Consider the following 18,293-nt stretch of genomic DNA (forward strand, 5'->3'; position numbering starts at 1 on the left):
ATCAGCATGATACTGGTTTATAGCTTAGTTTCTATTAATTTGCTTGTTTTTCTATAAATTTATTCATTGGTTAGCTTTGTAGCATTTATTTGTAGTGTGACAGCCTCAGTGTTGTTGCTGTTGAAGGTGAATCACTTAGCTCCTGTCTTGCTTCTTTCAGAGTACAGAGTTTTCTGAAACCCCTTCTCCGGACAGTGACTCTGTGAACTCTGTGGAAGGGCACTCTGAGCCATCCTGGTTTAAAGACATAAAGTTTGATGACAGCGACACAGAACAGATAGCTGAAGAAGGTGACGATAATTTGACTAGTGAGTTTAACTTTCTCATATTTTAGTTTTTGAGTCATTACTGTATATGTATGATAAAACGCGGCTTATTTTTTTCATTTGTTTAGTTGAAACAATCCTACTTTAAGATTTATGGCTCCAACTAAATGTAAACATCTGATAACAATCCTTGTCCTAGATACAGTATTTTCTTAAGAGACCAACTTCTTAGGCTACTGGCGTTTTCAGATTTTGCCATAGTCTATAGTTTGTAGCAGCTTAAAAATAACTCTGAGCTAATAATATCACAGCAGACAACTTTCTTGCCTCTTCACTATGATATCAGACTTTCTCTCTGCAGAACCTCCAATACATTTCTTCATTTGAAAAATTCATTTTACATTTAACTTGATCAAATTTTATTAAGTCTATACAGAATATATGAAAATACTGTATCCATTTTGGTATTGCACATTGGGCTTGTATATTAAAAAAACCATTTTTCTCCTTTCCTCCAATACCCTGATGAAACCCATTTTTTACTCCCCTCCTCTCCCTGTATCTTTCCCCTCCCCAACACTAAAAGATTCTGCCAGTCCTAGCAAGCGCACATCAGTCAGCAGTTTCCAGTCCACAGTGGACAGTGACTCAGCCGCTTCTATCAGCCTGAACGTGGAGCTGGACAACGTGAACTTCCATATCAAGAAGCCCTCCAAGTACCCACATGTGCCCCCTCACCCTGCTGACCAAAAAGGTAGGAGGCAGTCACCGTCTGGAATCCAAACACAGGCTGGACAGCTGGGCCATAGATCTCCTGCCAGCTTGTCTCTCTGGCTTCCTCTCCGCCCTATGGCTGAAAGGACTTGGTGTGGGTTTTGTTCCACCCTTTCTCATTTTCCCCACTCCTCCTCCCCATATTTTTTTTTTTGGTTGGTTCCTTTTATTTCTTGTTTTCTCCCTGAGGACCACCACACCCAATTTAAAGTTTGTGGTCTTTGAAAGGCACTACATCTTGACTGCTGTCCCCTTAGCATAATGTGCAACTTCCAAGGTGGCGTTTCTTTGCATTTATAACGTGGATGTTCTGCTCTATTCATTTCTCTTTCTTCATTTAACATGTTAAAACCTATTTGCTTATGCTGTCACCCAGTAGCTTATTTCCCTAAACCTTTTCAGATGTTTCAACTAGATTGTGGGAAAAGCATTCACATATTCCAGAATAGCTTTCCACTATAATTTAAAATGCTTTTAATTATAATGCTATATTTATTAAAAAGTTTTTTGCTATAAACAAATTCATTATTTTTATCTCTCTGAGACTAGTATACTGACTCAAAAAGGAAAAGTAAGTTAAACCATTACTAAAATCTAACATAGCAGTACATAAGAAATGAATTTTTTCTTTTAAGTGGGTAACGAGGTTTACTCTGTTGGCTGTAATTAAAAACCAATGAAAATTTTAGCCCTAACGTGACATATGTAAAAATAAATAAAAAATGTGTAAGTAAATAAATAATTGTAGGATTTCATTATGTTATAGTAATGGAAAATCATTATCATAAAGATGAAGGAATTTCATGATTTCACCTGGAATTTGAATTTTTAAATTTAGCTTTTAATAAACTGAATTGTCTCCTCAGATCAGAAATGCTTGCCTAATTCTTTGCTACTCCCTGTTTTGAGCCTAAAAATATGATCAGAGAAAAGAAGGTTTTAACCTTAAACATCTATGCTAAAATAAATGGAAACAGTTCACATATCTAGAACAAATTTCTCATAATTGTCAGCATTAGCCATTATCATCAAGATCTTGATGTGTGAGAAAAGACACTTGAATAGTATTGAATGTGAGTAAGATACTCATCTTTATGGGAGTCCTCAAAACAAGTCAGAAAAATGATGGAGAACATTTGAGTGAGTAGGAAAGGACAGTGAAGTAGACGTGACACTTGTGTGAGAATTAACAGTGGACTATGGAGGATATCGGATGGTGCCTTTGTGATACAGATGTGAGTCAGAGGTGGGGTCTGTCATGACAGGATATCTGTTCTCTGGACACATCTGTTGGCAATTTCGTATTGCTGAAGGTAGAGTGTGAAATACATTTTTGACTTGCTGATGACTTCACCTCTTGAAAAGTTAAGTTTTGAAAATCATGAAGAAAGTGAGTCATCATAGAATTTATCATAGCAAAACATGGACTGCTGAGCACAGTCGGACATTTACTTGAGGAACCCTAACATCATGGTGTAGGGAGAGGACTGGAACAGGAGATTCCAATAATGACATTTTTACAGTACAGCCTCAAATTGTGGTTCTGAGAAAAATTAGAGGGGAAGGAACTGCAATTGAAAAAGCCATCGTGACTCTTCTGTAACCTCTCTCATGTCAACCCTTTAAGAAGATCGTCTAACAAAAGTTATGAATTCGTAAGAGGAAGAATCTGAAAAAGGGGACAGCACTTAAAAAAATGACAGAATAGCAGAAGTCCAGATTGTAATGAAGGTTGGAGTAAATTCAAAGGATATCTTAGAAAGGATTAAAAAAATTGTGATGCAAAGAAAGAAAAATTAGGCCATTTATTTGGGGAGGTTTATATAATGTTAGTTGAAGCTCTCCCCCTTCCCCCACAAGGTAATCTTATCAGGAAAGAATACACATAGTTAAGAGGAAAGTGAAGTTCAAGATAATGAAGAGATAGACAATGCTTGGTTCTTTTAAATAAATCTGTTGCCAGGTTCAGGCAAACTATATATCAGATTATTGAAAGAATTTGGAGCTGTGATCATGGTGCCAGAGTTTATCTTTAAAGAATTGTGGAGAATAAGAGAGAGTTTAAAATGCTGTAGTGATAGATAATATTAAAAATTTTTAGAAGATGAGTTTTTGATGTGACATGGGAAGTTGGAAAAATCATAGAAAAATTTAATGAACAGAATGTACTTTGGTATTTAGAAAAGGGATTGATGGTGACTGGGCACCAGTGTTGGTTAACTAAAATAAGTAATTTTGAAACAACCTTATTCATCTTTTATGGCGGTAGGAGATGGGTAGATCAGGAGACTGCGAGAGAAACCGTTGTCTTTGATGTTAATAAGACATTTGATGGTCTCTCAATAGCTTCATGGACGAAGAGGACAAGTTTGCACTTGAAGTATGTTAAGGAGGTAGTTATGGTCGTTGGTCCTATTGTTAAAAGCACAGGCTCTGGAGTCTATGAGGCTCTTTACATAAAAAAACACATAAAGAGCTCAGTGTGTTAGGCCAATGTAAGAACTACTATTAATATAACATGTGGATTTGTAATTTGTTTAATGGTTATGCCAGATAATGAAAGAGTAATAATTTGATGTCAACAGGAAGGAGATGCTTCTAGATTCTGCTGTAGAGCTTTGTCTATCCATATTCAGTGTTCAACGACTTTTTTGGTCCGCATTTTGAATGTTTTTCAGATTCACAAATTATTAAAATATGGAAAGACTAGCTAGCATGTTAGATAGCAGGATTGGGATTTGAAAACCTTTTCTTAAGCACTAGACAAAGACTAACAAGATGAAATTTAACAAACAAAATAATGTAATTAAGATTAAAAAATACTATTAATACTCTGCAGAAAGCCATTCTTAATAGTTCATGTGAGGTTGCCTTTCGGTATTGAGGAGTATCCAAAAGAAATTATGTTTGGTTTTTATATGGCTGAAGGAAAAACTAAGTTCAGTACTTAGGAGTAGTGAGCTTTTGCTGCTGTGTACCTGGAGTGTCCAGGTGGTGTGTGAAATGTCCACTTTTCAGGGTTATCGAGGATCAGTACTTACATTGGGAGATTAGATGACTTCTGAGTTTGCTTTTAATTCTCAATCTATGAAATGAAAAATCAAGATCTAGAATTTTAAAATAATTATGGGGTGTGTGTGTGTATGTAAGGTAATCGCTAGCCTATCCAGTAAGAATATAATAGAGGAGATTCCAGCATCAGAAAGAAGGTAATTATTAGATTGACCTCTTGGGTCTTTTACAACCTTGAGAGTCTATAATATAAGGACTTTATAAATCCCTTAATAAATCTTTCTGGCTTTAACAGTACTCTCTCTTTTTTTTTTAGCATACTGACGTGAATTAATCGTTTTCTTTTTTCTTGTGAAGTTGAAATTCAGTAATTGATTTTTTTTCTGTGTTGTAGTTAAGATGAACACTATTACCTGAAAGTAAAGGTGATCAGAGTGACCTAATAATGAAGTGAAAGAATAATAGCTTTATCCTGCCTCTTTTTCATTCCTCTTAAAATACAAATGGAAAAAGGGTGGTTTTTATATTTCCATTGATGTTAAAGGTAATACTTATTAAATCTTTTCTTACGCATCATCTTCTGTCTTCTAAGGCTGAGGAAATTTGGATTTATAAAATTGATTGAAATATCTGCATTTAAAAATGTGATTTTTAAAAAAATCTTATGTAAGGAAACGGCTCATTTTCAGAAATTTGTAAAACAGTGAGCTCTTCTGATTTAATTTTTCACTATTGGTTTTGGAGAGTGATACAGTTAAAATGTATTTTATTATGTGTTGCACGCAGGATTCTGAAGCATTCTTGGAAAGTAAATGAGTAGAACCTAGAGGAGAAAGTGAAAATCATGGCTTCCACAGGCCTATAGATGTAACTTCTTATTTATTGGAAAACATGGGGTATAGGAGCAAATTAAACAGCACAATGAAGAAACAATTGATCAAATCCAGAATGTGGGATGTTCCACAGGATATTTGGCCCGGGCTCTTTCAAAATTCAGTATCATAAAAATGAAAAGAGATAGGGGGTCTGCTTAGATTAAGAGAGAATGAAGAGAATGCAGTGTATGAACCTTCTTTGATTCAGGATTGAGGGAAAAAAATTAAAAGCATTTTAGAGACAGATAAATTTGAATATGGGCTAATTCGATTATATTAAGACATTGTTAATATTCTTAAATGTGTAAGACATTGTTAATATTCTTAAATGTATTGCGGCTGTAGAGAAGAATGCCCTTATTTTTAAGAGATGCCTGCTGAAGTATTAGTGGAAAAGTGTCATGATGTGTGTAACTTCACAAGGCTGGGTAAAAAGAGCATATGTATATGTAGAGAGAAATCAGATTTTGGTAATAATTATTGAATCTAGGTGGGGGATGTACAAGATTTTCTGTATGTTTGAAATTTTTTTATAAAATGGGGAAAATAAGCTTTCGTATAAAAAGTAAGCTTTTGAATCCAATATAGTACTTGAATGGATCGGTTAGCATTATTCATTTCTGTGAGGGAGGTATAGAAATAAAGTATAACATCTATTTTTGCTTCTCTACATATTTGATTTTATTGTATTTGGCGTGACACACTTGAATTTTGTAAATAAATTTTTTTCTTGTTTGAAAGATGAGCATATTGGCTTATAAACATAATAACTTCTGAGCCCATTTGTTTCTAAATGAAATTTACTTGGAAAGAATTTTGTGGAGAACCTATACCTTAAAGGACTTAAAATCCATTGTGGTTTAATTTGCATGGTAGAAAGAACTCCACTTGAGCTATGCTTGTCACAGACCTAGAGAAAAGTTCATGAGGAAGTAAGTAAGTTTCACTTCTAAGAAAGATATAATCTAAAATTTCTAAAAAAGCACGTTTAAAGTATGTTGAGCAGTTATCACAACCAACCATTTGGCAGTGTTTGGTTAGAACTTTTGAAAAACTAAAACTCTTATTAAAAAAATAAAAATCATGATGATTTATATCTTTATTCCCTGCCAATATCACTTGTGTTCATTTGTTTATAGCTTATACCCTGAAATTAAAAAACACTGTATATTGTTTTATCAGGTGGCTTCTCTATCTGTGAACTACCTATGTATAGACAAAGTCATTATTTGTTAAATAATATGGTATTATACGTGAGAAAAATTTTGTAACTTTTTAGGCTTGTCATGCAAATTACCGAAGATCTCAGTTTCCATACACTGGTTTAGTTTTGATGAGGGAAAAATCTGTTAAAGATTGTCTAACATTACTGTCTCCAGGTTCTGTTGAATAGTATTTTAAGCCTATCAAGTTTAGTTTGAAGTGTGTGAAACAAGTTTAAAGATGCATTTTAGCTTATCTTTCTTCAGTTGACTGGGCAGTGATGGGTTTAGTGTGAGTCACACTTTGCATGTGGGTGTGTTCTCTGTATAATTATACTGGCATTTTATAGTCATAAGTTTCGCCTCTCCTTTCTCCTCTCTCCTCTCTCCCTGGTATGCAGAGTATTTAATTTCTGACAATGGAGGACAACAGCTCTCAATAAGCGATGCCTTCATCAAAGGTAATTTTATCAAAAGCTGTATATGTGATGGTATCTCTTGCTCATGAGGATATACTTACCTAGCACATTGATTAGTGCAGAGTAGGTGCTGAAAATATATTTGATTATTTTAGTATCATGGGAACACAGTTTTTATATGTACTAACTTTGAGAATGTTAAGAATCAAGAATATAAACTTGGACTTGATTTGAGATAGTCTTTTATCTGACAAGAAATTTTTTAGAAGCTTTTAAGTAAAATTTGAATTTTATTCTTTTAAAGGCATATATAGTTTGTTTTCCTACAGCACGAATACAGTATTAAGCTGTGATATACATGCTATCAAGGATTGTCAAACTTGTCAAAAAGCCCACAGGCAAATCTCATCCGATTTGAGATGCTGCTTGCTCTGTGAAATTGGGACGAGAAGTAGGCAGAAGGGAATGTAGAACTACCTCTGTCGATCAGTTTCTTGGGTGTGTGTGTCGGGGTAGGGGAGGCACGCAAAAGGAAATGTAGAAGAACACAAGCCCTTTCTTTTGTCTTCCCTACTTTGCTTACTGGGGAGTAAGGACATACTTAATTGGTCCATAACACTCTACAGCTTAGGCCTCAGGAGGGTTTCAAATAAAAAAGAGAAAGTAGGGCAAGGTGGTATAAGGGAGGCCACTTGCAACTGATCTCCTAACTTAGCAGTGTTGCTAAATTCACCTCCAAGCATCTGGTTCAACTAAAAGTTGACAGACCAGAGTTTACATAGTTGAAACATGTAGGTCTTGTACCTCACACGTCACAGACACATGCTTTACTGTGTAGTGTGGTGGAGTATTTAGTTGAAAGTTTTTTGTTTGGTCGGTTTGCTTTAAGAGGGGAAGGATTAGAGAATTTTTATAAGCATTTCCCACTTTTAATTTATTCAATCACATTTTCAGCATTTATTTAATGACCACATTTTTTGTAAAGCATTTAATACTACCTATTAATTTTTTCATCTTAATCCATTTTTATTCTTTTTAAAAATTTAAGGATTGTATAAAATTTTACGGATTGTTATTTATCATATTTTAATATTATAGTAAATTTTTGGGTCTAACATCTAAAAATTTTGCTTCAAAAAAAAAGCCTTTGTTCCAATGTTGAAAAAGACACACTCTTTAGGATTGTCTGGATAGACTTTCTACACTGTTTTGTGCTGGTTCAGATGTATCGGAACTGAGCTTTTCTCTTTAAGCTTAAGCACCCTCAGTGTCACATGTTGGTTTGTCAGCATTAGGATTTCTATTGGATGTAGTTTTCAGTTTGTGATTTTATAGGGACAATTAACCCCCTCCTTTCTTAATGTCCCTAAATGTAAAAATCACATTTTATTTGCTTTTCAGAAGCTGTATTTTTAATTGGCTCAAGTGTCCTAGTTGCTTATGTAAATTTGCTTTTCATAGTTTCGTCTCTGATTTTGGCTGTTGGAAGTATTGATGATCTAACATAGACTTAATTCTTTTATTTATGTATTTTTACATGTCCTTGCCTTTTTACACCAACAATTTGAATAGACCAACTTAAAAAAAATTAAAAGATAAATTGGCAACTTCTGAATCTATGAGTTGATGGTATTAAACATGAGAATGAAGTATAATTTCTTATTTTACACTTAGAATCCTTATTTAATCGTCGAGTTGAGGAAAAAGCCAAAGACCTGCCTTTCACACCTTTGGGCTGGCATCATAACAACCTGGAGCTGCTGAGGGAGGAGAATGGAGAGAAACAAGCCATGGAGAGGTTGCTGTAAGGCAGTGAGCTTTTTGATTTTAATTTTCCAGTTTTATAACCTTCAGTGACTTGATAGACATATGCATAGTTCTTTTTCTTTATAAAGTAAAAAATACTAAGATTACATAGGAAGTAAAGCCTGTTCTGATGAAGTTCTTTATAAACAAGAATTGTAAACTGTGCTTATCTGTCCCCATTCTAATTTGTGTGTTAAAATTTAATCAAATTAAAAGGGTTATCTTAATTGAAGATAGTCACAGTTTCATTTATGAACAAATCATTAAGGTGTAGGTATAATGAAAGAAGAAAACCAAGAAGATCTTATTTGTGAGCCTTAATTCATATGCTGACTGCTTATTATGTCTTCAGAATTATTGCCTCTGGCACTATTAACTATGCAAACCTCTTTTTTGAATGTTTTTTAGTTCAGCTAATCATAACCACATGATGGCACTACTCCAACAGTTGCTCCATAATGAGTCATTGTCATCGTCTTGGAGGGACATCATTGTAACACTAGTCTGCCAGGTCGTTCAGACAGTCCGACCTGATGTCAAGAACCATGATGATGACATGGATATCCGTCAGTTTGTCCACATCAAAAAAGTGAGCTCTGCTAATGCTTTCCTAATGCTAGGAACTGATGATGTGGGCCTGTTAATAATTTGTCTCTTAATGCTAATCTAAAAAGGTCATTACTGTGTGGAGTGCTAGGTGAGGAGGAGGAGGTTCTTCTGTCTGCTCTGTTTGTTTAGCAGTGCACTTCGGGGTCAAGGAAGCCTCTCAGGAAGTGGGAGGTGAATGGAAGGGGCGTGAGTTGGTCATGGAATAACTTGGGAACACAAACAAATACAGTTCCTTTCTTGCTTCCTCTTCTTGACTCATCATCTATGGCAAGGCCTGTTTGCAGGTCACTGTCACTGTTCTGAGGAAAGCAGTGGGTAGTTGCTTTATTTAGATAGTAATGGAATCCTATATGTATTTTTTGCCAATGACATTTAAGTTAATAGTGGTTTTAATTACCATATAACACAAATTTGTTCAGTCAAATGGGTATTTTAGAGTATCGGATAATACTTCAGAGGGTGGGAGATGTGAAAATAGACAGTTGTGCTAGATGCCATTAATTGTTGGTTGAAGGGGAGAACTGTATCCTGAAACTTTTTGTTCTGATTTGTTTGATTACGTAATAGATAAAATAAAAAGTAGAAATAAATAATAGCATCTATCTGACTGAAGTCTAAGGTATATCAATAAATTTTATCGTTTTCTTAATTGTTTCATTAGATTCCAGGTGGAAAGAAATTTGATTCTGTGGTCATCAATGGATTTGTTTGTACCAAGAATATTGCACATAAAAAGGTAATATAATTATGTTCAACAGTGAAGTTCAGCAAATTGAGACTGTGTGCCAAGCTAAGTTGTATTACCCTATTCATAGAAGACAAGGAGAATGGACATTGAGGAGCAACTTAGCACCGTTTGCTATAGGGGCAAAATTTTGGAGATTCAGGGAAGGTCTCCCAGAGTTGATGCTGAGTCTCCCAGAGTCTTCCTCAGACAGAATAAGGAAAGGGGAGGGAGAGGGAGGTTTCCAGACCAACACAATGATAGGATTCTGGCATCATTTCTCCACGGATCCTGCCACATCTCAGGGTGTCTGTTTTCCTAACAGACTGGAGTCTTTCCAGAGGCCTAGTATTTTAAACTCTGTTCTGTCTTCTAGGACTGAGCCGCAGAAATGTCAGTGGCATTCTGTTATCTTTCTCATCTTCTGTCTCTGCCTTGAGGCCTGAGGCCTCTTCCTAGCACCTAAACGAAAGAGTAAAGTGAAATAACTTGGTGTATTAAGGGAAGTCAGAGATCCTAAGTGCAAGATGGGAAAGGAGATGAGGCTGAAGGAAGCAGGCAAGGGCTTTGTATCCCATGAAGGATCTTGAACTTTATTCTGAAGGTCACTGATTCTCAAAGTGTAGTGTACATCAGAGTCATGGGTGGGCCTCGTTAAAAGGTAGATTCCTAAGCCCAACCCCTAGAAATTCTCACTTGGTAGATTGAGGAGAGTAGGAGGGTGGGGGTTAAGGTGAGGGTAAGGCTGCTTTTAAAGTAGGTACTCCAGTGTCATTTTTGGTTTCTCACATTTTGAGAATCCATTGATCTATGGCAGTGTTTTCAAATCTTGCTGTGCTTCAGAGTCACTAAGAAAACTTATTGAAAATAGAGTTGCTTTGTCCCCACCTCGGGGATGCTGATTTGGTTACAGTGAGGACTCAGCAGATTTATAGCTTCAGGGACTAGATGGATGAATTATAGTCTTGTTTTCATTTTTTTCTGAGCAGAAGGCAGTAATTTGTTTTTTTGTTTGTTTTTTGTTTTGGGTAGTTTTTTTTTTTTGGTAAGGCATTAGCCTCCTGAAAATTGTTAATGATAGTAGATAAATAAAAATATGCCTGGTCTTGATATTATTTCATAGCAATGATCCAGTCAGTATTTCTACATAGAGTCTTACTAAAACAGCACATTACCCATTAAAGTAGTACTGTAAACCAAATTAGATGATGATCTTTGTTGAACTAAGAGGTGAATATGTTTAGTGCTCTGTTCTGGAACTGAGAATTGTATGTGGGTGTGGTAGTAACATATGCATGAATGACTGTCTTGCCCCACTGACCATATTTAGAGATAGTCTTTAATTTGTAGTTACTAAAAGAGCCCTGATGAAGTTCCCAGTTGTTGAATCATTGTTTTCAGGACCATTTGTCAGTTTGGAGTCTATAAGCTTGGTTAGTCTGAAACCTCAATTGCAGTGTTCTGGCTCTTCTGCCTTTCATTGCATGGTTAGGTTATATTATTTGAATCTGCTTCTGGAGAGGCTTTAAGGTTTGGTTTTTTAACTTCTTGTTACCTAGCGTACAACTGCTTGGGAATTTTTCTATTAGAAATATATTCAGGAGGCATTTTAATTTTTTTCTTTGCCCTCTATATTTTTTGAGTATTTAAAAGGTAAAATTGCACTTTCTAGATTGCTGATCTCTGGGAGTTTGTGAAATAGACTGTCTTTCAGCTCCCCTTCCCCTGCTCAGGACTTGATATCTCTTACAGTAGCATTAGGAAAAAAAAAAAAAAAGTTAAGATTATAGAAGACTATATTAAAATAGCATTAGCGAAACGAAGCCAAGCCAATTTTTGAAGAATTTTTGCATTTCTCTGAACTAAATTAAAAAAGAGAATACCACAAAAGACCTAAATGAGAGTATTTTAATGAGTATAATGAGATAATCTATTTAAGAGAAATTGCGAACAGTATGAATTTAAAGTTATGATTAAAGGAGGTCTATAAAGGGTAGACTTTAAAAGCTTTAACAAACTGTTTATTTTTTGTAGATGAATTCTTGTATTAAAAACCCCAAAATTCTTCTATTGAAGTGTTCCATTGAATATCTCTACAGAGAAGAAACTAAATTTACTTGCATTGATCCTATTGTGCTGCAGGTAAGAACTTCTTAGTGAAACAGTTTGGAGGGATGTTTGTTATTGTGATGCTTGCAGACGCTTATAACTCAATCCAGCTAATGAAATTTGATAGGCAAAGAAATTCGATTGCTCATTTCATTTTAAAGATCGATTGTAAAAGACGTTTTTATGTATTACACTTTAGAAGCTTACCAAAACCTCTGTCACTCCTTATCTATCTTTGGAGTTTCAAAGTGTTAAAGGAAACACATGACTTGGGGAATAAATGGAAGAAACAGTGAAAATCCAGTTTCTGTTTTTCTCTTCCCACTGGGGTCATCAGTTTACTTTAAGGATTTCTCTAACTTACCAGGTTCCTAATGGACACATGGTTTTCATATAGTCCTTTCTATTCATACACATGTTTCTAGAATACCAGTTAGTAAGTGGGAATAATGTCAGATGGTAAATGGGAATAATGTCAGATGGAAGTTGTGCTTGTTTCCATGTGATTTTTCTTAAGTAAGGGGACCCAGAATAGCTGCTGTAGAATTATAACCCTCAGCTGGAAAGCAGCACAGCCTCAGCCTAGCGGCTACACAGGTGGGAACCCTTTTGGCTCTATTTTAGGAAATTAAAAGTGAGGTCCTGTCCGCAGGGCTCTCTTTCCAGAGAAGACGCACCCCCAGCCCTGGATGGCCGTTAATGGCTCCACTGCTCAGAGCTCCATTTGCAATTGTGCTGTTGCAGTTGCTTTTATACATTTTAAGTTTCCCTTGAGGTAGCTTCCAGCTCTTTTGAGCTGCCTGTCTGGGCTGTCCCAAGTTCTCTCTCAGTGTACCAATTATTATTTCAGTTAGTGCTCAGGACATGAAGTTGCATAGGTTTTAAGTTTTCTGCCCCAACCCCTTTGCTCCCGTTAAAGCTATTAATTTTAATTTTTGGTTGTTCAATCTTGTCAGCTTTAGGTCTGCATATGTCATATTATAGCAGAAGCACTTCAGATGCCAGCAGAAAAAACTGATTGTGGTGAAAGGCACTGGGGTTTGTAAAACTGCTCTGTTGCTTACTGAACTCTGTTACCTGGGGCAGCTTCCTCTTTAGAATTCAGCTATGTATCAGTAAAAATGAGAGGTTTCGACTAGGTTTATGCCATCCCTTCTAGCGGTGATTTACTGTGACTTTTCAGTGGAGAACTTACATGAGGAATGAGGAGAAACACAACCCATTATTCATGGAATCTAAAATAATTGATGCTGGGTTTTCGTGATCTCACCAGAGGTGTCAGCAGAAGAAGACTTTTACGGGATTAGATCACAACCATGTTCGTTGTAGGACACATCCTCATTGCGGAGATGTTAAAATGTGTAAAATTATTTGTCTTGAAATCAGTGAACTAGGTCATTGAAATTCACAGATATTTATTTACAAAAAAGTTATATTTATCCACTTTATTTTAACTCCATTCTTGCAGTCAGGTTAACAGCCTAATTCTTTCCCTGTTTTAGAGAAGTATATTTTGGGCAAATATGTACTTAAGAAACATGATTTAATTCATATGCCCCAAACGTCTTATTCATCAGTGCTTTAAAACATAGTTTATTATATCTTTAACTCCTGCCCTATTAACGTTTTTAGTTTGAATTGACAAAATATCAGCTGATTTGATAGTTTTTTTCTATTCCCCTCTTTTTTTTTTTTTTTTTTTTGTCTACTCAGTGTGGAATGACTGAATAATCAGAGAAGAAGCTGAAAGGTAGATAGAAAAAGCAGGGTCAGAAACCAAGGGCATGGAGATAGTTAGCTTAAAGCTTTATGCCGTCTTCACTAGGCTGGCCCTGCTGGGCCTGCTGGTGCACCGCTGCTCCACTCCGCGCTCATGGCCTACCTTCTGGTGCTCTTTCCTGGTGGAGCCTGACCCGGTCCTCCTTTTTTAACATGATGCTTCATGTACAGTCACAATAGTTGGTCAGAGTAGGAACTGAGAGGAAATGTATTTGCCATTCCTATACCCAAGTCCAGAAACTTTATTAAAATCAACTTATCCTAGTTATACTTTATTGGAGCTGTCATGTAATTTAAATGCCACTAAATTACAGTTTAGTAAGCAGAGTAGGAAATAGCACATTTCAGGAAAAAGATTCTATTTTTGTTAAAAATGGGAAAATTCAAAAATATACAGTTTCTATCACTGAAACAGAAAGGTGAGAAGAAATACGCTCCATAACAGGGCAGGTTCATTGCAGGGAATAGGCTCGTCTACTGCTGGTGGCACTGGCCGTGAATAGTCTCACTCAGAAAACACTTGAGGCAAATAGCGTAGATGTGACAAACATGCTCACATGTTCAGCTGTCTCCTGTCTGAACCTAGAAGTTTCGTAAAACAATTAATGAATTGTAGCGTCCTAACTCTGGTTGTTATTTACAATATTCATTTGCTTTGAAAATAAGCCGTTGTCATGGAATTGTATTAAGCAATATATTTTAATTTTTAACTCTAGCTGTTCTACGTAGAATATGAGCTGTTGGGAGATTGAAATGAGGAAGTATCTGAAATAGCCTCTGTTAGAGAATTATTTCTTTCAGATACCCAAAAAAAGATACTTTGGTTAGTTTCAGAATGTAAAAGGGGGAATCTTTAAGTGTATTAAAAACACTTAGAAATTGCTTTCATTTTGGGGGTTGTGGAGTTTTTTCATTGTTCTTTTTTCCCTTAACCTCTGAAAACTATCTTATAGGCTATTAAGAATTAAAAGTCCTTGAAAGTAAAATTAGTCGGAGAATGGAATTTCTCCTGGAATTCTTTTTTAGCATAATCAACAGTTTGGAAAAGCGAATAACATTCTTGATTGTATTCGAATTAATTTGCTTATAGACTTATTTATGGTCAAAGAAAACTTAACTGAGACTAATATTAATAAGCAAACTATCCTGATATTTTAATGTCTAAATCTTGAATTGTACCAAGTATAATATTTCTGATTTATCTTATTTAGGAAAGGGAATTCTTGAAAAATTATGTTCAACGAATAGTTGACGTTCGACCCACGTTGGTTCTAGTGGAGAAAACGGTATCTCGGATTGCCCAGGACATGCTACTGGAACATGGCATTACTTTGGTCATTAATGTAAAATCAGTGAGTTTTCTTATTTTTCTACTTCTGTATCATTTAAAAAAATTGCAGCTTTAAGTTTATATGCTTGTGTGGTAGATATGCAGGGATCATTGATTATTTATCTATTTCTTTGCTGCACCATATATACTGAAAGTAGGACGGGAGGCATGGCAGCTATTTCGCTATTTAAGACTGGAGAATCTCAGGCTGGAAGAAAGTATGATTAATTATGTAACTCTCATAGGTGTCTACAAGGCCAAAGACCAAAGAGGTAATAGACATTAGTTGATAAGTAGTATTTGTTGATTGCTCATTTTGTTTGGGGAATTGTATAAGCAGAAAGTGCTTTTCTCTCCTTTGAAAAGTTACTCTCTTCAGAATAGAGACTAATGCCAGGAAGACCCCCTCCCCTAACCCAACAGTATCCTGTGCCAGTGCATGATGTTTAAATGCCTTTTGGTAATGTTATTAATATTTTAGTAGGTACCTTTTGATTACTAAGCAACTACGTGTAGACTAATTGATAGTCAAAAAGTCATATAATTATTAACATAATTAAGAAAATTCATTGTGAAGATTGTTTTTTAATGTTCCTATTACTTTTCCAGATTAAATTTACTAAGAATTTTATTCTCTAATTTTGTAATGTTTTTCTTTGTTTTAGCAAGTTTTAGAGCGAATCAGTAGGATGACCCAAGGTGATTTAGTGATGTCGATGGACCAGCTTCTTACAAAACCCCACTTGGGCACCTGTCACAAATTTTATATGCAGATGTTTCAGTTGCCTAATGGTGAGTGATCTTTAGCATAGATTCACCTAGATTTGGGGCCTGAGGATATTAGTAACCTCATCAGTACTATAGTGTTACTTAGTGAGAAATATCTATTAGTAGTTAAAGGAGGATAGGCAACTGTGATCTTTTCTCTTATAGATGTTAAAATGAGTTGATTCTGTCTGGACTTCGGGATTGGCTTGCCCCCTATTCCTAACTTTCTGTTTGTTTATTTGTAGAACAAACCAAAACACTGATGTTTTTTGAAGGCTGTCAACAGCACCTGGGCTGTACAATCAAGCTTAGAGGAGGCTCTGATTATGAGCTGGCTCGAGTTAAGGAGATCCTAATATTTATGATCTGTGTAGCTTATCATTCTCAACTCGAAATCTCATTCCTCATGGATGAATTTGCTATGCCTCCAACATTAACGCAAAACCCTTCCTTCCATTCTCTGATTGAGGGGCAGGAGGACGAAGGAGTCGCACAAGAGCCATTCAGCGGAAGTCCGCTTTCCCGGGAGCCCGACTTCCTTCCAGAGTTTCTGCCCTCTGATGATAGCAGTTCGCTAGAATCAAGGCTCGTGTTTGAGAAGGGTGACCAGGAAAATAAAAGTATTGCACAGGATGTTACCTCTGTGAAGCATCAAGAGCACGCCACAGCAGCTTGCCCGGCAGGTATCCCCTGTGCTCTGTTTCCATCGGTGCCGGATTCATTGTCGCCTCTCCATGTGGACGACCAACAGGATGCTCTAGGCATTGAGCAACCAGAGACTTTGCAGCAAACAGATGAGCTACAGGATCCCAAAAGCCAGAGGGTCTTCAGAGACCCTCTACAGGATGACACTGGACTCTATGTTACCGAGGAAGTTACTGCCTCTGAAGATAAACGAAAGACTTTTGCTTTGGCCTTTAAACAGGAATTGAAAGATGTGATCCTCTGTATCTCCCCAGTAATCACATTCCGGGAGCCCTTCCTTTTAACTGAGAAAGGGATGCGATGCTCCACCCGAGATTATTTTGCAGAGCAGGTTTACTGGTCTCCTCTCTTCAATAAAGAGTTCAAAGAAATGGAGAGCAGGCGGAAGAAACAGCTTCTCAGGGATCTCTCTGGCCTTCAGGGCATGAATGGAAGTGTTCAGGCTAAGTCTATTCAGGTCTTGCCCTCACATGAGCTCGTGAGCACTAGGATCGCTGAGCATCTGGGTGACAGCCAGAGCTTGAGTAGAATGCTGGCCGATTATCGGGCCAGAGGAGGAAGAATTCAAAAAAATTCAGACCCTTTTGCTTATTCAAAAGATGCATCCAGTACTTCAAGTGGCAAATCAGGAAGCAAAACTGAGGGTGACGAAGACAAAGGCTTGATTCCAGGTGATGCGATATGGTCAACAAAGGTGAGCGAGGCCACTTTGGGTGCTTGTGTAAATTTAGAATGTGTCGAAAACTCTTATGTCAAGGTAAAAAAAAAAAAATAGAATTTGACAAAATTGCATGCAGACTTACTAAGTTTCTTCTATGCTTTTTTTGGTGTGTCTTAGGTCTGTCTGCTTATGTGTTGCTTTAAAATGTATGAAGTAGGAGTATAATGTAATGAAACTGGGTTTCCAGATTTTCACGCTGAGCTCACAGTAAACCAGGAAGAGCTCCGAGGGAGCGAGGAATGTGGAGCTCTTTAAAATTTCTGACAGGATGACTTGGGTGGGGTATGGAGTGTCCTTGATTTTTTTTTTTTTTTTAAAGCTGAGGCAACCCTTGGTTTACCTCACAGGTTGCAAGGACCTTGTCAGTTTACAATCCCTTCTTTTTTTTTTTTATTTTTTACACCTACAGCACCTGGTCTTCCTAGGTGGTCTCCCATCCAAGTACTAACCAGGCCTGACTCTGCTTAGCGCCTTGATTTTTTTTATGGCAGTCGAGAGAGAGAGAGAGAGAGAGAGATGGAAGCTTATAGGAAATTGATTTTTTTTTTAAGTTAGATTTATTTATTTTAATATATAAAACACTTTACGTTGTTATTTGACTACAACAGTGCCCTTTTTCTTTACTTTTTAAACAGAAATTGAGAGCAAGGTAAGAAAGATGTATTCATGGACACATTATTGATCATGCTGTTAATGAAACTAATGAACAAATACATCTCTAGATGAGGAAATGCTGTTGTTTAATAAATCAAATAAAAAGATGTTCCGTTTCACTGGTAGGGAAGTGCTAAATAATAAGGGTATACCATCTTTTATTTGTGAGATTGGCAAAAAGGAAAGTAATAAGAGCCGTGGTTTATGAAGTATGGGAAAATGCCAATAATAAATTTTATATAAAATTATGTTTATATACATTTGTGTAAATGTATAAAAAGTGATAGGGAAGTCTCTACTAGATTATATGAGCATGTGTATACCTTTGATTCAGGATTTCTGTCTTTTATAACTGATTCCTACAGGAAGAAGTAAGCATTTTGTCTAAGGATATTTACAATTTCTAAGTATATATGTACAAGGATGTTATACTGAAGCATTATTTCTAATTGTTTGCTGTAAAAAGGATGAGTTGGATCTTATTTAATGACCCAGGTAGAGCCCATGATATATTTTGAAGTGTTAAAAGCAAATTGTATG

General features: G+C 36.2%; 1 protein-coding gene across 7 annotated transcripts in view; it reads left to right on the forward strand.

Moving 5' to 3' along the window:
- Positions 1–18,293, forward strand: part of PIKFYVE (phosphoinositide kinase, FYVE-type zinc finger containing) — a 71,056-nt gene that overhangs the window by 24,248 nt on the left and 28,515 nt on the right. For 5 of the 7 annotated variants that reach the window (XM_039844601.1, XM_039844603.1, XM_039844604.1 and 2 more), the window contains 10 exons: positions 161–308; positions 853–1,020; positions 6,531–6,590; positions 8,223–8,352; positions 8,763–8,943; positions 9,625–9,699; positions 11,722–11,829; positions 14,787–14,927; positions 15,571–15,697; positions 15,919–17,072. In XM_039844601.1, coding sequence (XP_039700535.1) covers positions 161–308; positions 853–1,020; positions 6,531–6,590; positions 8,223–8,352; positions 8,763–8,943; positions 9,625–9,699; positions 11,722–11,829; positions 14,787–14,927; positions 15,571–15,697; positions 15,919–17,072 — 2,292 coding nt within the window. The remainder of the gene's footprint in view (positions 1–160; positions 309–852; positions 1,021–6,530; positions 6,591–8,222; positions 8,353–8,762; positions 8,944–9,624; positions 9,700–11,721; positions 11,830–14,786; positions 14,928–15,570; positions 15,698–15,918; positions 17,073–18,293) is intronic. The other 2 variants (XM_039844605.1, XM_039844607.1) reach the window with 1 other exon arrangement.

Source organism: Pteropus medius, unplaced genomic scaffold, assembly GCF_902729225.1.
Source record: "Pteropus medius unplaced genomic scaffold, Ma_sr-lr_union100, whole genome shotgun sequence".
NCBI classification, from domain to species: Eukaryota; Metazoa; Chordata; class Mammalia; order Chiroptera; family Pteropodidae; genus Pteropus; species Pteropus medius.